We start from the raw sequence: 21,845 nt of genomic DNA, 5'->3' as shown, positions 1-21,845 counted from the left end.
TGATAGATGATCAGTCGACCTGGCACATTTTGATGGACAACACATCTGTGCTCATAGCATTATTACTTCTAGTAACAGATTACACCATGTACATAGTGTGACATTTTCTTTATTTTTTTTGTTCAAATGAACTCGAACAAACCTGTGGAGGTTGCAGATTCTTTGAATAGAGTCCTCCTTGGGGTACTTATAAGCATTTAAATGTCCTTTAAATTCTCGCGACAGTTGTAACTATATTTTTTTCAATAAAATATATACAAAACAAAAAACATCGTTTTTGTCTTGTGAGACCACCCCTACAGGGCCCCTGGCCCCGTGACAGCCAAGAGCAGGTAACTCTTCAGACTATAGCCTCCAGCAAAACACTTCCGTTCTGTAAGCAATACAGACAGAATGTGGGGAGGTGGGTGGCCTTACCCCAAGGAGGACTCTATTCAAAGAATCTACAGGTTTGTTCGATTCTTTTTCATAGAGATCCTCCTTGGGGTACTTATAAGCATAAGACAGACTCCAAAAGACTGATCTTAGGGAGAGGCATTCTGTCTGCTCATAAACCTGACATAAGATGATAACCTTTATTACGAACTGAAAGTAACAAGGAATCAAACTTACCTGGTCACGTGACCTTCTGTGCCTTGCGGCGGGGGTGCAGACCAGGGCCAGGCTATTACACGGTCTAACCCAACCATTCTACGAGAAAGTCGTAGGGTGCCTATAAAAAATTGCCCCCCCCACCCCACCCCCTTTTTTTTTTCTTCAAAAAAACGGGAGTCAGGACAGGTGACCGATATATCAGGGTCCATTCTCATGCACCGGCCAAGGTGCTAGGGAAGGACTGAGGCAGTCTAGACCGGTAAAGCAAAAAATACCACCACCATAATAGAGCCCACCATCGGGATAAAAGATGGAAAGTATACGGTAAGACACCACCACCAGTCTACTTGTTGCAGCTACAGTGTCAAATGATCGTTCGTCAAATGATCGTTCGTCAAATGATCGTTCATAAAATGCAAGTGTAGCTCAATCGGCTAGGGCACTCGTGCCCTGCCCACTGGTGAGAACTGACTGGCCAAACCGAGCACGCTCGCTTGACAGTCTGTCTAACTGGTAATGACGGATGAACATGCTCGGTCGGCTCCCAATAGCCGCGGAGCAGATCTCCTCAATGGGCAACTCCTTAGACATCGCCACAGCCCTAACCGAATGAGCTTTCAAACCCTCAGGGGGCGTATGACCTTTCGAGGTGTATCCCATACAAATGGCAGAGACAAGCCACCTAGATATGGTGTGCTTGTTCGCCGGAAAGCCAGCCTTGCCACCACCATAACAGCAGAACAATTGATCATTCTTCCTAATGTCTTTTGTTCGTTTGATATAAGCCTTAAGGGTCTTACGGACATCTAAGACGTGAGCACGTCAAAGAGAGGTACCGGGCGGCGAAGGCTGCGTGATAGCAGGGAGCTCAATAGGCGCCGTTACGTGAAAGGTGCTATCTCTCTTAGGACGGTAAGTATCTGGCAATCGAATGCTCACTCTGTCTTTGTGAAACACCATTAATGCAGGGTTGGCGGACATAGCGTGTATGTCGCCTACCCGCCTGCCAGAAGTTACAGTCTTCCATGTCAACAGCTGGAGGGACAGAGCCGACAGATTTTGAAAAAGAGGACCGGACAGCCAATCAAAAACGACTGGCAAGTCCCACGGGGGACTAATCCGCCAGACAGATGGACAGATTCTGTCCACGCCTGCAAGGAAGCGCTGACTAGAGGGTGCTGCCCCAATAATGCACCATCGACAGGAATGTGGAAGGCAGAGATTGCCTTGGAGTAACCTGTAACTGTAGAAGCGGCCAGACCGGCTTCCAGTTTAGATTGTAAAAACTCCAACACAGATACTAGATCTGCAGAAAAGGGATCGAGAAACCCCCTGTCGACACACCAGCCCATCTATCCTCATATTGAACGTTCGTCGAATCAGTTGCAGAATTGTGTCTGCAACTGGTGCAGGAATTCCTCTCACATGGAGGCAACTCCGGACAGCGGCCAAGCCACCCACTGAATCCTGGGATTGGGGTGTGGCGCTCCGTTCTGGTATAGTAAGTCCGGTCGAAAGGGTAATAGAACAGGAGGCTGAGCCAGAAACCTGAGAATTACCGGAAACCCGCTTTGAGCTGACCAAAGCGGTGCCAGAAGCACAAGTAGCCGAGCTGGTTGTGCGGTCAGCTGCAAGAGGACTCGTGAGATCAGACGAACTGGCTTCCCTTTGCCCCGAAAAGGCTGCTGTTGCTGCAACTGCTGCAACGCAGGCCCCTTGCCTTTGCCTTTCGCCCTCGTGCTTCGTTTGTGCTGCAGCAGAGCAGTCCACTTAGTCCCGAAGGGTACGCTGAAGCAAAAGTGGGAGGCCGTTGGCGAGACGAGGAGGGTTGCTCTAACAAGGGCTTAGAGTCCTTGAAAGTGCTAACAGCCTCTGTGGCCTCCCGCACAACCTGCAGTGCCCCAGGGAAGAGGAAAGATCCCAACCTGTAGGGAAGAGCTAGGAGTGCCTGCTGGGTAGCGGGAGAGTACCTGGCTACGGATAACCATAGCCGACGCAACCCCATGACGGCCCCCATCATCTGGCTGGCACAGCACCTAATGCAGTGCACGTCCGTAAGCTGCCGGCCCAACACTGCCGACGGAGAGTCGTCGGCAGCGCTCCCATGGTCCAACAGTTGCCCCTGCAAAGCAGAAAGGTAAGCTGAGTGGACCACTACTCTCAGCTGCTGGGCTGCACACCTATACTGCTCCTCGAAGGAACGATAGGCGGACCTCAGCGCTGGAGCGGCCATGGAGAAGGGCGGCAGCCGCCAGCCCTGCCTGGCCGAGGCCAAGGAAGAGGAGGAGGACCCCCCCAGGGTGACAGAAGCGTACACACACTCGTCCACCACCGGCGGTTCGAATAGCGAATCCTCATCCAATTGATACCAGCGGCTAATCTCCGGGAGATCAAAGCTCGACCGGGTACCTGAATGGAGCGGATTCACTATCTCCCCAACCAGCGATGGGAGCAGGTGCAACCTCGCCTCGGCGACCTTAGTAGGCGCAAACGCCTCACCGGGAAGCCGAAACTCCAAGGGGTCGGGCTCCGAAACTGGAATAGAAACCTGAGGTAATACCTCGGCAATTTTCTCTCTAACCTGTTTAAGGGACGAACTGAACGAGTACGTGACCTCCGACTCGCACTCCTCCCCAATCCCCTCCTCCTCGATATCCATCTCCTCAAGCTCCTCAGACAGGGACCCCTCGCTGTAAAGAGAGCTTGTCGAGGGCGCTACCGAGACGGAACTTGAAGGAACAGAGAGACTGAGAAGGGCCGAGCCACTAGGTTCGCCCCTGCCAAAGCCCGAACTAGGTCGCCTGGGCAACTGAGGCAAGCCCCCAACTGGAGGGTGACTCAAGAGCCCAGGGAATGGATGGGATGTCGATGCCCTCAGCGGCTAAGCAGCACTAGGCTGCCTGCCCACTGTGGCACTAGGCGCGCTGACCGAGGTCAAGCCGCCGATACCGGGCGTCGTTGCCCCACTTGTCCCACAGGACAAGCTGGGGCCGACTGCCCTAGGCAAATCCGACTGAGCGTCCGAAGCGCAGGACGGCTGCCCAGAGGGAGGAGCGTTCTCCGAGCCTAAGCTCGGGCCGTGGCCTCCCTCAACTGAACCACCATGGTCGCTCAATGAAGATCGGGCGTCAAGTTCCTTTCGGAAACCAGACAGCGCCGAATCTATCATTGATTGGACCGAAGACATCTGTTGCTGAAACAAGGCATTAATTGAATCAACAGAGATTAATGCTGCTTGCGAAGTAGGGGTAGGGTGCTGAGGATACAGTGGCAGGAGAAGGGGAAGGGTCCCTAGACACCCTGGCCTTCTTAGCCAACCCCTCCGAAGAGGAAGCTGCGCCTTTCTTTTTGTGGGAGCGCGTGGATGGAGGGTCCTGAGCCCAAATACACCCCAACCCCCCCCTCCACCCCAACCCCCCGCCTTAAGTAGGATGGAATAGAACAAAAAGTCAGCGTGTCTTGACTTTCTTGTCTGGGGGGTAAAAACCCGCACACACATCACATGACTGGTCGTCGTGATGACATTCAACCAGGCACCTTAGACAAACATCGTGAAGGTCTTTGGCCGGAATAGAGGATTTGCATGTTGAGCAGGATTTAAACTGCAAGGCAACAAATAACCTCCTAGTGTAATGAAACAACAAATGAAACAAGACACGCATGGGCGCAAAGCTAAATAACTAAAACTACCAACGTAGTTAAGGCAAAAGCTAAGTGCCACTACACCATAATTTACAACATATTTTTTACAAATTGTAGTAAATATGGAGATAATATGAATAAAGTACATAAAAGTACATAAAAAGTATAGCTGACACAAGCTTACTTTAAAAAAGACCGCCATGAAACTTAAAAGTTTTGGCGGGAAAAAAGCTTGCCTTCCACCATTATGCTAACCACGTGGCTACCAACTGGGACAGCAAAAAAGTTACAACATTTTGACAAGTAAACTGTAAAAAATGATTCCTAAGGCGCCCATGCGTCTAATAAAGAAACCATACATACAGTTTGAGCCTCTGAGTTACTCATCTTAGTACTTGTGTCAGTCTTGGAAGCAAGAATTCTGAACGCTGTAGCACGTCTTCACAGGCGGGCGACAGAAAAGGAAGTGTTTTGCTGGAGGCTATAGTCTGAACAGTTACCTGCTCTTGGTTGTCACGGGGCCAGGGGCCCTGTAGGGGTGGTCTCACAAGACAAAAACGATGTTTTTTGTTTTGTATATATTTTATTGAAAAAAATATAGTTACAACTGTCGCGAGAATTTAAAGAACATTTAAATGCTTATAAGTACCCCAAGGAGGATCTCTACGAAAAAGAATTCACAATTCTGTTAATAATGATATGGCAGAAATACTGCCAATGTGAATTTATATCATAACTCTAGAGGAAAGATAGTGGACAGTGTTGTAATTTTCGATGAGGTGCGGCTTGGTGAGAAAGATGGCATCTAGTTTACTCCCATCCTAACAGGAAGTATTGTACAAAGATTGTGTACAGTATTTCAATCAATAATGAGCTGTATCCTAAAGGGAAAGATAGTTGACATTAATGTTATTTACAGTGAGGTGTCAGTTTAAGTGATTGATGGCATACACAATTTTTATTTCTACGGAGGTGTGCCCTCCAGTGGAAGATGCGTGCAGACGTATAAATTAAATCTTGAGAGGAAGAGAAAGATGCGCCTTATTTCAGATTCAAAGGTATATTGTGCAGAAGAAGATGGTGTACCTGTAGTCTGTTAGTTAGGATGATGTTTGGATACATAGCACCCACATCGAGATGGTAGATAATGGGGTTCTCCAAACGGTTGGGGCAGTCTCGTAACATCTCCAACTTTCCCACAATGTCACTGCACACCTGAAATGAAACTCATTCATTGTATACTGAAACACTTAATAGTAACATTGCTTTGCGATGGATGAAAGTGAACAATCCCAAGAATAGAAAGCAAGAAAACATATACTTAACTACCAAGGTTTTACGAAAGCAAACCTCGTTTAAAAGCCCACTGGCTACTACTCAGAATTATTTTCCAAATAGATGCTCATGGGCTTCTATTTAATTCCAAAGAGTCCCAAATGTGTCCAGCCTTCCTGTATTGCTCTGAATGGAGAATAGTGATGGACTGACTCGTTTGAACCCAATAGTTCTCATGACCAATTCTTAAACATTTCAAAGTTGACAAGAGTTATATATGAGTTTGTATACGTTCTGTTTCACTGCATTATCATTGCAATATTTGTGAAAGTAGTATTAAATAGATTTCCCTCACTTATTGCCTTATGAGTTCTGTATTCCTCATGATTGTAACCCTCAAATAATATTTCTGGATAAAAGCCCGAATATAAGCCCAGGTTTCTATCTGGAGTCAATGTTCACTTGTCAGAAACTCTCTTTTCCATATAGAAGCCCTCAGCTTACTTTGGAAAACCCTGGTACAGACTTCATTATATAACATTAATGAACAAGCAATGGTGGTCTGGAGACAAAACCGTTGGAACAAATTGCGTAAAAGCACCAAATCAAATCGGTCAGTTTGCATTTTGGATCTGTACAAACTGTGATCTCCCATTGAGATACCATTCATACCAGTCCAGGGCTGTGTCATGAAAACCATATTCGCGTTGTTGACAGTTTAAAAGAACTCCTTGATCTATAGTGTCAAAGGCACTTGATAAGTCCAATAACACCAAACAGCGCCATTTTTCAAATTTAGATATGAAGAATGGAATATGTACTACCCTTGCAGTAGCACAAATCATGTTAGTTTGCCAAGGCTGCACATGGTACTGTAGACTATCACTATCACATATCAAGTTTGAGTGTCATGTGGTCACTGTTTAGTTTGTTAGTTCATAAAAATAGGATGTAGATAGACTGATACAAAGAACTTATTTTTGCGTCGAAAAAGAAGTTCAATATAGCTAGTTGCTAAAGAGCTAGATACTGCGACAGTGTAGATAAAAGGACTGCAACGAAAACACTATATCGCGAACTTGAAACATATCATGAACACTGGGTAACAAATATGAATAACTATTCTCGAATACAATATTGTAGTTATTGTTGGAGCACCCATAACACACTCCCATGTTCAAAAATTGTAAATATTCATTAATATTCAGTTCTGGTGACTAAGAATAACAAATTGAGTTTATGAAGAGCTATGCTTCAATTCACCGAACATGCACGTGAATTGTAACTGCCTTAGTAGATAATAGAATTTGAGGTATCACACTGAGTTACTTATGAAGCATTAGCACTTTTGAAAGAAAATCATTAGTTCATTTAGTTATTTTGTTATTGTTTGAATTATTTCATCAGTTTATTCATGACAGTCACGCTTAGTTCGCAAATAGTACTTTTCAATATTTCCTGTTTTAGTTTAGTTTTTAATTCAATTGTGCAACAACGCTCGGACAAGCTAATAGTACAAATCTAACAGTAACAATAACAAAACATGCAGCTGACTTTGTGACGATACTGAGGTGCCTGAGAACCTAATGCTTGTAGATAGATTAAAGTCGACCACTTCTAACACTGAACCCTCATCAGGTTTGCTGGTTCAACCAAGTTAATGAGTCTGACCATCTGATCTATCTGGTCCATCTAATGACCATGCAGTTGACCACTTCAAACTCAGGTTTAAGGTACAGTTTGATCTACCTCATCAAAGTTGGTGACTGAGTTGAGAGGTATCTTCTCCTCCACCTCAATGGCATGCTTCATTGTCCGCTCCACGCTGTCAATCAGTGTCTGGAATGCTTCTGGCACCTAAACACATGGAAATAATCACACATCATCTGACAATAACAAATCTGAATACTCTTTATTCCTCCATCACCCATGAATAGATATCACCTGAATTGATGTTATTGCTCAAAAATAAATCAAACAAACTCCTGATTCAATCACTGGGAGGTAGTGAGTGAGTGAGATTAATTTGATGCCACTTTTAGCAATATTCCAGGAATAACATGGTGGGGGACAACAGAAATGGGCTTCACACATTGTACCCATGTGAGGAAACGAATCCGGGGAAACATGTCAACCACTAGGCTACCCCATTGCCCTAAGGGAGTTGTGAGTGATCGTACCAAAGAGCACTCTGCTCACATTGACTCATGCAAAAGTATTCAAGTACTAACAGCTAAATTAAGGAAACTTGAGTAATACTGGTTCACCACTTGGTGAATCACACAATACCCAGCTAACAACTTAACACTGTTACAACACTATGCTTTTGTTGTGGAAACTTCCAATTACACTATGGCCTGGCATTGTGATATATCATTTTTTCTTGTTGCCAAGATTAAAGCTATTTGATGCTAACATATTTTACATTGTCTTAATCCTCTATTGAACTCCAATAGTTGAATTATTTTCCCTGAAGCAGAAGTTCAATTCAAATTTTTTTTTGTCCATTTGCATGTTGCTTGTTTTCTGCAGTTGTAGCTGAAAAGTGAAGAAAGAATTTCAAAGTGACAGAAATTTATAAGAAACAACTTCATAACACTGTGATGAGCCAAAATCATAACATTTCCTTAACGTAAATTTGAAACATTGCATTATGTTGTGATGTAACGGTGTGAAAACGTTGTGTGTTAGCTGGGTAACAGGTGTGGTGCCAACAAACCAGGACACATCATCGAGCTTCAAATCCATGACAATAGATGTATGGAATGGCCAAGGGAAGTAACTCTGTACAGCAAATTGCTCCTCCTTTGACCCAATAGTCATGTTCAGAAACACACTCACCATTCTGAATCTGCATGGAATGTCAGACCGGAACACCCCTGACTCCAATGCCTCAACGTGTCCACCGACGTAGGTCTCAGAGTCCAGTACGTGTCCATCCTCTGTCAGCTTGTTCAGAACAGACTCCTGCTTGTTGGGGAAGACGATGTTAGCGTGGTAGGCTTGTACCATCAGCAGTGCCTCACACAGAGTCCCAGAGCCCTTCCTCAACACCTGGGCGTCCACAAGCACGGAATAATATATTTTAGTCAATATTGGAATTATGGTTGTCATGTCATCACAGCATCAATGTCCTTTCACTTCTTTGAGTGGCAAAGAAGTTCAGAACAAACTACAATATAGGACAAACTTCATGGATAACAGCTTCTTTTATTTGTGAAAGCGACTTTTGGATACAGATTCTTGTACAGCTGTCAAACATGACAGGTAATTTGGCCCTTTACAGTGCAAAAACAAATTTGGGCATTTTAACAGTAAAATGTAAATATTTCAGACTTTTTCAGTCCTGTGCAAACCACTGTTTTTGACTGCACACGTCTACTTCAATGCCATACCTCATCAGGTTCCATGGGGATGATAGTACACAGGGCAAATATGAAGGGGTGGACATATTTGATGTAGAGGTAGTACGTCGCAACTGCGTCTGACACGGAGTAGTTTGCCAACACCTTGGGACAGAAAACAACTTAGATGATATGATCATTTCAGATTCAAGAAATGTCCAACTTTGAAATCTGCATAACCCTTTAAACACATAGCCAAATGTTTCTAAAAGTTTGATAAAAGCGTAACCTGTAGGCATGCCAACTCTCTTGCACAGCCTGCCTTTTTGGACTGAACTACATTCACAGACAGTAATGTTTTCACTGTTCTTGTATTAGTGAGGGTGAGCATGGAGAGTAAAAACATATAATTTGTTTAACCCTCCACACAGGGTGTCAGCCAGATGACAGCAGTATGTAATCAATTTCATGATATGTTTCATGAACTTCATGGTGTTTTTCCAAGTTGTGTAATTTTCAAGTCTGGAACAGACAATCCAGTGATTAATACAGTGAGCATCAATGCAGCTGGAACATGTCAATGTCTTGCACCTGAATCAGTGACTCTCACCACTACCGTTTGTGGACTCCCAATTCTGCCCCTGATGTTTCCTGGTGGCAAAATATGACAATTTACAAATTAATATGAATCTGGAACATTGTACCCACATATTTGGCCCTTTAGTACTACAACTTTCCTGTAGTAAAAAAAGAGACATGGTGACATCCCACTGCTGCATATGTGCGAATTTAACAATATGGCAGAAAGCACACAGCAAATTTCTAAATCATCAGCATCATCCCACCACTGTGATGACAAGTGAGTATGACTTTACGCCACTTTATTGCAGCAATATCATGGTCATCCTCGATATCTCAAAGGTACACGTTCCGACAAGTCTCTACTATACCCTGGACGCATCTACAGGTCAGCCTGATAATTTTATCATCTCCCTTTGCTGGTTTCGCATTCTCACAATAGCAAATCAGCTAGGCCGTTGTTATAACCAAGCTTGCCAGTGTCAAGAAAGGTAGCGGTCGCGAACGTTTGCTCACAGTGCGACCCAGATTTTGGGGAAATCATACAGACATATTTTTAGGTCCGAAACTTTTAAAAAAATACATGTGTATGCGCAAAAACTCCTTCTACCTCTTTCAGAGAACCTCTGCATGGTTTGCTTTGCCAAGTTTAATCGGTTAGACAATTTGAAAAGCAAAAGCGAGTTGTGATTGGTTCGCTCAACCTCCCAGCGTAGACACCTGATTGAATAAAAAGCCAAGGGAGGTAATAAATTTATCGGGATGAGTCTGAGATACTCTGGAGATATCGAAGATGTATCATGGTGGGGGATACCAGAAATAGGCTTCACAGATTGCACCTTTGTTGGTAATCAAACACAGGTCTTCAGCGTGATGAGCCAACACTTTATTCACTAGGCTACCCCACAGCCCCTTAAGTATTAAGTAGTGGTGTTTCCATTATCAAAATAATCGAAAATCATTCAAAGGAAGGATTCAACATGATTATCGATTGTAAACGTCACATTTTCTATTGATCGGAATTTTGTTGTGTTAGTATAGCACGAGTGAATTTTCACACACAAACATGTGCTTAACAGCATGAAGCTATGCATATTATAATACTTTAACCCCTTGTATTGTACAGCTATTATTTCAGTGTCTTTCATGTATTTCGTTGCATGACAGTGTTAAAACAACAAACATACATCAACCCAAACAAAACACAAAATACAAAACACACAAAAGAAAAACCAAACAAAAAACCCCAGCCCCAAAACCACAACATTTATTTGTAAAAACCTGGGGAAAACCTCTTAAAATTGATGATTACATTATAAATGTATTCATTTTCATTGTATTTGATTCTCATTCACCACAAATCCTCCAAAAGTCAATTGTGGAATTGGTTTTTGATTCCCAAAACTTTTGTTATACGATCATTACTAAATATCAGTAGCAAATAGTGGACTAAACAGCTGCAACATACCTGAGGCTCCTCACTTGCCATCCTGCACATCTCCTCTGGATCTAACTCCACAGGATCGTAACGCAACTTGGCCTGTTGACAAGTTGGTGCTAAGTGAATGCATCACTTAAGATTTTTTTACATCAACTAGCAACATCTAACTTCTACTATTTGATGCTAATTTATGAATGTGCACTTGGCCATGTTCCAGCAATTGACTGCTGCTTTTAGTCAGTTTGTTGTATGACGCCACACTCAGCAATATTCCAGCTATATTGTGCATGTCTGTAAATAAGTCTGGAACAGACAATCCAGTGATCAACATCATAAGCAACTGTGATACGACATGTGTCATCAAAGTCAGCTAGTCTGTCCACCCGATCACATTAATCGCCTCTTAGGAAAAGCATGCATTACTGAAGGCCAATTCTAACCTGAATCTTCATGGGTCGACTGCCACAAGAAAACAATCAAAACTGGATCAAACAATCCATACAATGTGGGACTTGTGCATACATTGTGGGACTAGTACATGATATCGACCTTTTCAACATTTATCTGACTCACATGCAGAGATGACAAAACCAAAAGTGCTACAAATAGTAGGTTCAAGGATCAAAAATAGTAGTTTGACCACAAAAATAGTAGTCAACTAAATACTTAAAATCATGATGGATTCTGAGAAAGATACAATGACACTTGATAAGAGTGAAGCTTTAATTTCACATACCAATTTCATATAATCGAATGAAAAAACCCCAAAACGGTCATGTGGTAAAATAGTTCTAATAGGATCATCATTTTCCAATGGTACACATTATGTGGGTCAAATCACAGGAAATCTGAAGGTAAATTAGCTTCAGATGTCTGATAGACAATTACCCTAAAATTACATTTGTTACTTGCAATGATTCCAGTTCAAATACGTCATTAAATTTGATGAATGAAGGTACGTGAAGTCCGAAAAGTATATAAATTAATCGAAAAAAATTTTATCTTTAGTGTACACATTCAAATTTTACTGATTTTGTATTGGTGTAGTTTGAAGCTAACAATTGATATGATTCGGGGTTTTCTGAACCCTTACTTTTATAAGTGAAGGAGAAACCCTGCTATACATTGTAACTTGGACAAACAGCACATCAATCCTTAACAAGTTTGACAACTAGCTGATAATTTTGCAATGAACATTGACTAGTTTTATTGCAATTAGTTAAATATTCCAAGATAAATGATTCTTGTAGTATCGTTATTCCTTCTAATATTGTAATTAATTTGGTTATTTATCTTTTCAAGAACATCAAAAACATTTCCAAAACCAGAAACCTGATCATGAAATGAGATTCAAGGTAGAGGTACAATCTATTATAAAGCAATAAATAGTAATTAATTTGTAATTTTGTAAAATTCCTGATGCACGGATTGGTTACCTTGGCAACTGCCTTCAGATTCTGACTTCCTACTGGCAGGTAGCTGTCTCGTTTCACCCATCTGCAAGGATAAATCAGATTTGCAACCTGACTTACAAATCAAAATCACCTTCAAGAGCAGGTCTTGATGAACTGCTAATGTCAAGTAATGGCACTGTCTAATATCATCTTCATCATCATCAAACTCAGATATTTGACCCATAGAATTTTTGCGCTTAGGGCTTTCTGATGACATGGTTACCATTAGCAAATATTTCCACAAGCTGACATCCTTGAATGTTGACAAAAACACTATTTTCTGGGACTGTTGACAGTGTTGTAGCGTGCTCCGTGTTCATCACCAAGAATTTCGTACGGCAAATAACATTCGGAATTATTTGGGTAAAAACTTTACAATGCAAAAGTTCAAAAGGTATGTGTGAATGTCCACTTTTGCAATTTGGTAATCTGTGTTTTGATTGGCCAATCTCAAAGGTACCTCACGCAACCTCCTATCAGAGTTTGTTTGTCTCAGTAGAAGAGTGTAACGAATAATACTCAAGTTTACTTAGACTACACAGCTCACCTGAAGCAGTCCATGTGTATAGAGTGCCTGGACTTGTATTCCCCCTGACTGTCCTTCTGGAAGCCAATTTCCCGAAACATGTCCATGTCATGGGCAGCTGCCCGTGCCTCGACAAAGGGCCTGTTGGGAAACAATGTTACACTATTTGTGCTCACAGGTTTGATCTTAAAACATTTCATGATGAATGCATCACATACATCTGTTATATTATCACCATCTCGTTACCAAGACAACATACCAATCAAAGAAGTCTCCGTTGTATGTTACACAGACTTGAGGCCGTACTTCCTGGAAATGCTCGAAGAATTTCCTGATTAATGACACCTGAAAGGCATGGAAATACATGACAGTAGTTCGTAAATAACATGACTTGGGTTATTGTTATTTTGAACAGAACTTCGATTCTATGTGTTTCCACCATATCATTGCAAGAGGAGAGAATTGGATCAGGTGCTCACACTCCTGATATCTTACAAAGGAAAATCCGGGATGAAATCCCCAAATGTAGATCCTTGAACAGCAAAGGGATGAAACTCAGTGATTAATACTGAGACCCCATTAGGATACAAAGACACCCAATCAACCAAATCACTTAGTCCAACAACCTGATCCATTTAGATATAACACTGGACCAAAGAATGAAGATTTTTATGGATATCAACTTCTTTATTATGAGAACACACATGTTTCGGATATTACGAGAACACAACGTTTCAGAGTTAATGCTTACTCCTTCATCAGGTGATCATCATCACCTGATGAAGGAGTAAGCATTAACTCCGAAACGTTGTGTTCTCATGATAAAGAAGCTGATATCCATAAAAATCTTCATTCTTATGTATTTCACTTCTAAATGCCCTTCAAAGACTTAACACTGGACCAGCCAAAGTCTTCCGAATGACTCTGAGAAAAGGGTGAGTGAGTATTGTTTTATGCCAGTTAGCAACATTCTGGCAAACATAACTGCAGGAGACAAGAAATAAGCTTCACACATTGTACCCATGTGGGGAATTGAACCCAGGTCTTCCACACAACAAGCCAACACTTTAACCACTAGGCTACCCTACCGCCCTACTCAGCCAAGGATGAATCACCCAGTTTTATGCTTTTTAAACACATACTTATTCCATGAAAACCATATTTCAATAGCAGCTTCTTCTAGTTAGGTAACATTTTCTAAATTCTACCTACATGGAAAGTTATATCATGGAAGTTGAGATACACAAGATTACAACATGTAGATGTCAAACTGACCTCATCTGGTTCATTAAACACAATGAAAGGTCCCTCAAACTCTGGCCTTGGTGTATACTCAAAGTCCTCAACGTCTTGAGAAACTATCTCCCGATTGCATATTAAATATCCCTGAAACACAAACATAGTTGCTCAACATTAGACTGTCTTCCAACACAACACTAAATGATATCTGCTAGTCACTTCTTGCCTATCTGTAACACAGAATGTCATCAACATCTGGTCATCTATCATATAAGATATCATAGACACCTTGACATCTGTTATATAGGATGTCATACACACCTGGACATTTGCCATATAGGATGTCAAAAACACTTGGCCATCTATCATACAGGATGTAGTACACACCTGGCCATCTATCAAATACCTCGACATGTCATATTAGATGTCATACAAACCTGGCCATCTATCACATAGGATGCCATACACACTTGGCCATCTATCATACAGATGTCACACATCGCATACCCCTGGCCATCTATCAAATAGGATGTCATACACACCCGCCATCAATACTATAGGATGTCATACACACCTGGCCACCTATCATCTAAAATATCATACACACTTGGCCATTAATCAAATAGGATGTCATACACAACTGTCAATCTATCATCTAGGATTTCATACACACCTGGCCATCAATCCTATAGGATGTCATACGCACCTGGCCATCAATCATATAAGATATCATCATTATCTGGTCTATCTGGGGGTCAGGGAATTTCAGAGGTAGTTTTGTCGTCTCAATGTCGTAGGCTAACACCACTGGATCCTGAAATATATTTAACACAACATCAGGAACAATATTCAGATGATGACAAGCTGTAAACTGTAGAATCAAGACCAGACAATCCAATGATTACTATTCTGACTGACAATCCACCCAACTTGGGTAGGTTGACACACAATGAAACAAGTCTGACCATGCAAGTCACGTCTTACTACAACCCAGGAAGATCTGAGTTACAATTGGTCTTCAGTAACCCATGCTTGTTGAAAGAGGCGACTGATGGGTTTGTGATTAGACTGACTGACTTGGTTGTCATACCCTTGTATCCCAGTAGTGGAGATTGATCACTGGGATATCAGGTCCAAGCTATTTAAGGACTTATGCCATATAGCTGAAATATTGCTGTGTGCAGCATAATCAACCAACCAACCACGTCTTATGCAACAAACACTGGTTCCTAGGTTATTACAACCAAACTCTCACTATTTCATCCTCATTTAGGCCTGTCTTACCCATAATCTTATGACTAAAATTTATTAATCATAATCTTACGCAGTAGACAGCAATATTACAATTAAACATTAAAATATATGATCCTTGCACTAGACCACCCAATGACAATTTGATCCTCTCTTCTCTCAGTGGAGGAATCCCTAACATTTCTTACTCTAAGCTCTAGAATCCAAATCCCAATGTCAGACAACACGTTCCTATTTAGTCTCATTTCCAGAATTCACAATGGGGTCAGTCAAGTTTCAATCAGCCTTTCAGCCGACTGAACTTCCAGAATTCACAATGGGGTCAGGTTTCAATCAGCACTTCAGCCGACTGAACTTCCAGTATTCACAGTGGGGTCAGGTTTCAATCTGCACTTCAGCCGACTGAACTTCCAGAATGTTTAATGGGGTCAGGTTTCTATCAGCGCTTCAGCCAACTGAACTCGGAAAGACATAGCCAGCCAGCTGACCTAACTGTCTTCAGCAACTCATATTTGTTGAAAAGGACAAATAACAGGATAGGGTGGTCAGACTTGCGGACTTTGTTAATGCATGTCATATACAAATCAACGCCCATGATGTCAATCACTGGACTGTCTGGTCCAGATTTGATTCTTTAGAGACCATTGTCAAATGGCTGGAATATTGCTGAGCGGCGTTAAACAACAAACAAATCCATGATGTCAATCACTGGATTGTCTAGTCCAAACCTGACTATTTAAGAACCTTCATCTTATAGCTGTAATATTGCAACAAACAAAAAAACAGTTTGCCAGAGTTCAAACCTGATCCCAAAAGGGTAGTAGAACTTGGGAATTAATATTTGTAAATGATACTTCAACTTTCACAAAAACATCAAGTAATTACCGGTCTGTCAACTAAATCTTCCCGACACCGTATCTCGGGCGGTTCACCTCCTCGCCCTCTTACAGAGTACCAGTGACCCACGAAGATCTTGAGATCAATGGAGACACGGACATGGTAGGGGACATCATACTCCCTGCAAACAAAACACAGGGAACTATACAGATAGCCAAATCTACAAATGCTGTAATTATCACCTATGCTCAGGAACTGCCATGTATGCTCAAGGATAAGGATATGTTGAGTGATTTCCATAGTCCTGTTTTGATGAAAGCTACCGGAAAATGTAAACATAAGCTGATCATCTGAGGTAACTGAAACAACTTCTATCGTAAGGAAAGCTTAGCAAACTTAGCTTAAGTCATACAATACTGCCATACAACTGACCTGATATCAATGATGTTGTCCATTTGGTCTGCTATCTTTTTGGAGACTCCATCTTCCCCTGTCAGGTGGCTGAAAATACACAAACTACACTGTACAGGCAGTCTACACCTACATCAGTACATGTACAAGGGTGCTGTGAAGATCAGAGGTTAAATTGATCTTCAGTAGCCCATGTTTGCTGTTAGAGGCAGCTAACAGGATCAGGTGGTCAGGCTCGCTGACTAAGTTGACAAACATCGTAGCCCAATTGCGTAGATCGATGCTCATGATGTTGATCACTGGATCATCTGGTTCGGATTCGAATATTTACAGACTGAGTGCAGTGTGAAACTCAGCTCACTCATTGAATATGGTCTTACTCTTACATCTTAACAATATTCTTGTAATAGCTACGGTTATACCTTCCCTCACAGTCGCGGGGACCGCCTATCACTGGTTTTAAGGGTCTTTGCAAGTAATATGAGGATCCTATGAATGGTGGTGTAGAGAATAGTATACTTTCAAAATTTTGTTTGAGCCAAGAATATATCATTGATCATGTAGACTGATGAAATTATCCTCTGAAAGAAACAACCAAACACTCAGCAGTCACAGTTGTGTTGCGGGTGCAAGCAATAATATCATGCATCCTTCTGGGTACAGTGATTTTTTTCCTGTGTCCATTTTGTTCATTTGTGCGTACTGTGTGTACTCAATGACAATTTGCGAGTTGTGTAACACAAGAAACATTCTTCACGTATTGGACCAATATTATGTGACCAGCAAACACATAAACCACTAGACTACATCAACCATCCTAAAGAATATGAAATGGCCGGCCCCTTCAGTCCAGTTCTCTCACCTGGTCAGCATGGCTGTGTAGGCCTCATTCTGCTTCTCCCTTTCCTTGTTTTTCCTGACAGCTGGAAAGATCTCTTTTTTAACCTTCATCAGATCCTCCACACTCAGGAATGACAGCTTCAGGTACTTGCGCTTCAACCCCACCAGATGATTGTGCTGAAACAGTAGCCATTATACATACAGGAGAGATCTGTCTGCTTTGTCTAACTTGTAGGTTCTGGGGCCACAGCACGATACTTATTAAGCCCCCAGGTGCAATATGTGGATCCAGGCAATTAAATGAGGGTCCAAGACAAATTGACTACAGTACTCCACTGCAAGAAATGTATATAACACAATGAATCCATCGCCTGCAGAAGTGAGTGAGCATAGTTTAACACCACTCTTAGAAATATTATAGCAAAAACAATGGCATCACACACTGTACCCATGGGAATCAAACCTGGGTTTTTGGCGGAACGAGCGAAAACTTTAACCACTAAACCACCCTACGTCCATCACATGTGGCAGAATGGGAACTGCTTTCTAAATGATTATCATGATTTTCACAAAGAAATTATGTTAAAGCATGTTCAGTGTCATCCATTAACAGGCAAAACTTCTGTTGCCTGAGGGTGTCAGGGTGTTATACCCTTCTCCCTAGGCAATCTGTATTTCCTCCACTCTTTGTCTGGGGATGATGTAGTCAGATGGTATACTCAAGGATAAGTCCAGTTTGGTATTCAAGTCCTTTTATTTTTGGTATTGTTTTTCACAAACAAAGGTCCATTAATCGGTACCATCAAATTCTCCCAGTATAAAATATCTTCGTTAATCAACTTTTAGCCATTCATCAACCAAACATTGACATATCTGACAAAATATCAAATAATATTTCAGACGGGTAGGCACCAGAAGATACTTAAACAAATTAATTCTGATCCTCTGCGTGTCCCTTTTATTGACAAACTGACCATTAGTATCCAATGTCCATCCACCTAATCATGTAGAATCACAGGGTCCTAGTTTATGTCAGTTCAGAGAAATTGCCATTTCCCCGAAGAAAAGTGAATCCATAAAATTTGATTACTTGATCAAAGCACATTCCCAGTACATTGACCCTTCCTAACTTGACTTCAATTTTTCCTTATATATTTATCAAATGTTTTATAAACTTTTTAACTCTAAATGTCCTGGTTATACATGCCCCTCCTGTTGTAGAGCATGTCCCATGCGATTGATAAATGGCTCAAGCATCATCATATACATAAAAACATCATATCAACATCAATAGTAAAGATTAAGATACACATAAATGATACAATATTAATAAGAAATATCAACAGAATACCTATATATCTGAGGACCCGAAAACTCAAAATGCCAAAATACAGGTAAATGTCTCAGATAGGATCTGTCTTTGGTTGTACCTATCTGAGAAGCGAAACAGTCATGTATCAATCAACAACCCTGTAAAGATATCTGAATAAACATAGCCGATGCAGATGTATGGTAAAATCAGTACAAAATAAAAAAAAGCCGGTAGAATTTTTGTTGGAATCATTAAGTTTTTCTTTTCTTTACAAATCACGTTAACTTTACAACACCATTTTATATAACATACCTCCCATCAACCTAAACAAAATTATATATTCACCAATTGTTTTTAATCTGAATCGATATTAGGGGCAATATTACCAACCGGCGGTTCTAAAGAGAAAAGTCCTGAACGAATTGATTGGTCTGAGAAAGGCCAATCATAAACCATATATGACGGCAGGTGCTGACGAAAAGCTGCATTCCACCACCTATTTGAATGAGGTTGTTCATCCCTGCATATGCAATAGTGAAGGGATTGACTGTCCGAAACATTGGGCAATTCTAAATGATAATCTATTATCGACCTATCATAATATTGGCCGTCCAAAGGATCAGCTATCAGAAAATATGGGATAATAAATTGAAACATTGTACCTATCATAGCAAAAGCCAAGGCATCATGGAACATGCTACGAGCTACTTCACAAGCATAGCTCGTAGTAGTTCCAGTCATCCGTTGTCTTTCGAAATACGGCTACTGTAAGCCATCTGAAATTCTGCCTCGGACATTTTCATCCAACGAAACTTGACAAACTTCACATCTGTGTGAATTATTACTGTCAATGAACAGATGACTGTTGTCATGGTGAGTTAAGGGTACAGGTAGTACCTGCAACCCCATGTTTGAAAACCAAATCGACCCTATTTGAGATTATTAATACATGCATTGCGCATGTTGCATAGTATATGTGTTTACACCATGTGCAATGTTGAATTTCATATCCCCTTATTACTTATTCCTTTAAATCAAGAATATCTTTTCCACAATATCCACATTATTCCCAAGTTTTGTGAAAAGGAAAATCACCAGCTAGAGCAAAGGGGAGAATGCCGTTGCTCCAACTGATGATTTAAAATTCCTCTATCGCCAAACATACAAAAATTATTAACTTCATTCGTAGTATACCCTGCTCCTCTCAAATAAGCATAGAAGAAGGGCATGAGCCTTTGTTTATTTGGTGAATGGTAGCTTATTCTTGCACACATTTACCTGTGTAAGTGCCTCTCTCAACCCCAATTTGACAATATCGAGAAAGTCGAAAAACATGCCATATATGATCATGACAGTCAGTCGAATTAATATGTTTACATACTCTGGGTCTGTAAGTTTAGTGGTAATTGGTAATCCATTATGAAAAATTGGTGCCTGGATATCATATGCTAAAATAGCTAAAATTTCGTCATGGATGTACGGATGAATGAGTTCTGGTATATCAACTTTAATCGAATGCGGGACATCAGTTTCCCCGTAAATACCCATTAAATTGAAAAAAATATATGGCAAATTGGGGCCAATATTCAAGCTGGTTCCGTTTAATCCAGACCGGTCTATTCCTCTGAGCCAAGCCAAAAACACCAATAACATCCCTAGATTCTATATTGTCCCTTATAAATTGATGAGAAACGCTAAGCACAATACCAAGATTCAAAACAAATCAAAAGGCCTAACTAATGGAGGCGTACCCTAGGTCAACGACCGGTGACTAGCCAAAGTATACAGCAGAATAGTGCGTATGATAAGCTGCAAAAAAAAGCGTGCGTCTTACAAGCGGATTTAGAATAATTAGCAATAGTAGCGATTATAGAACAGCACTATTCAAAAAGCAATATACTTTAGGGTACCAACTAGCCACACAAAACCCCCAAGTTAGCATACATTGCATTTCAAATCGCAGAGTCTGATTGCAGCCAATATGAATATGTAAAATTCAAGATTGACATCATGTTCTCATCACAAGCTGTTTCATTCAACGTGGCACTAATGTTGACGCATGTATCCTTCGGAAGAGTTGGGTATTTGGCGTTTTGGAAGTTCAATTGCAAATGTATGGTACCAAGTCTGTTCATACGTCATGAGCCTTCCCATATGGCTGAAGGTAGTACCCCAATGAAGTCGATAGGTATCCGGTACACAAGTTGCCAGTGGTATTGAGTTCCACATCGTCAGAAGTATCATCATCACTTTAAACGTGAAACCAAAGGGTCCACAACCTCCGCACATCCTGATCGGACGTGTCATCTGTTGACTGTTCCTTAGTATGGAGCCTTGCCGAGGTCCATAGTAGTTATTTCTGTCCATGGAATTTGACCTCTGGAAGGGCACCACTGGTCGCTGTCCCTGAGATTGATAAAAGTTCTGAGGCCTAGAAGACCCCTGATGCTGGAAGCTTGCATTGTCCCGGCTATCCCCCTGGAATATCACTCGTCAAGAAGAAGCACTGCGTCGTCCATACGAATTGTGTCTATATCCCCAACAATATGAATTGTCTCTCCTGTCACGAGAATTTTCCCTTGTTGTCAAGGAAAGGATTTGTGCCTTAAGGTCCTCAATAACAGCCACAAGTTTCTCTGAGGATGGTTATACTACACTCTACAGACAGCACAACTTACCAGGTTAAGATCTTCTTTCATAACACTTTCAATAGTGGCTATTTTCCCAGAGAACTTTCGTGTCAGGAAAGATGCGACCTCTCGCTCACAGTCTTGCTTGGTGGCAACATAGAAGTAAGCCTTGAAAGGCAGCGTCACCTAGCAAACAACAAACAAGAGACTGAATTGTTAGCAATCAAATTGTCAATATCATTCAAACAGCAAGCAAAATATGGTTGTTCAATCTTTTTCAGCAAATTAAATTCAGTTTAGAGGGCAACATGATTTTCTGAATCATCAAGTATTTACCCATGTTACTATTTGCAAGAGAGGTATAATAGTTTATGAATTACAACTGCTTTATTGTAGTATGACGTGACATATGGGTATAGGTTCTTAAACTGTTGTAAAGCAAGGGTGAATACCATAATATGTATAATAAA

The 21,845-nt window shown here is 41.4% G+C and overlaps 2 protein-coding genes across 2 annotated transcripts in view; one reads left to right on the top strand and one right to left on the bottom strand.

Annotated features, from left to right (window-relative positions):
- Positions 1-21,845, top strand: part of LOC137288864 (small ribosomal subunit protein eS25-like) — a 222,276-nt gene that overhangs the window by 33,689 nt on the left and 166,742 nt on the right. The window lies entirely within an intron of this gene.
- Positions 1-21,845, bottom strand: part of LOC137288816 (DNA polymerase epsilon catalytic subunit A-like) — a 71,027-nt gene that overhangs the window by 43,470 nt on the left and 5,712 nt on the right. Inside the window, exons 4-17 of the mRNA XM_067820814.1 lie at positions 21,424-21,561; positions 17,456-17,610; positions 16,615-16,683; positions 16,231-16,363; positions 14,801-14,908; positions 14,131-14,241; positions 13,115-13,200; positions 12,877-12,996; positions 12,312-12,372; positions 10,903-10,974; positions 8,907-9,020; positions 8,353-8,565; positions 7,261-7,368; positions 5,323-5,451 (exon numbers count right to left, since the gene is read on the bottom strand). Coding sequence (XP_067676915.1) covers positions 5,323-5,451; positions 7,261-7,368; positions 8,353-8,565; positions 8,907-9,020; positions 10,903-10,974; positions 12,312-12,372; positions 12,877-12,996; positions 13,115-13,200; positions 14,131-14,241; positions 14,801-14,908; positions 16,231-16,363; positions 16,615-16,683; positions 17,456-17,610; positions 21,424-21,561 — 1,617 coding nt within the window. The remainder of the gene's footprint in view (positions 1-5,322; positions 5,452-7,260; positions 7,369-8,352; positions 8,566-8,906; positions 9,021-10,902; positions 10,975-12,311; positions 12,373-12,876; positions 12,997-13,114; positions 13,201-14,130; positions 14,242-14,800; positions 14,909-16,230; positions 16,364-16,614; positions 16,684-17,455; positions 17,611-21,423; positions 21,562-21,845) is intronic.

The sequence above is a fragment of the Haliotis asinina genome, chromosome 1 (assembly GCF_037392515.1).
Source record: "Haliotis asinina isolate JCU_RB_2024 chromosome 1, JCU_Hal_asi_v2, whole genome shotgun sequence".
NCBI lineage: Eukaryota > Metazoa > Mollusca > Gastropoda > Lepetellida > Haliotidae > Haliotis > Haliotis asinina.
Note: the sequence above shows the minus strand (reverse complement) of the source record. Positions and strands in the feature narration are given on the sequence as shown.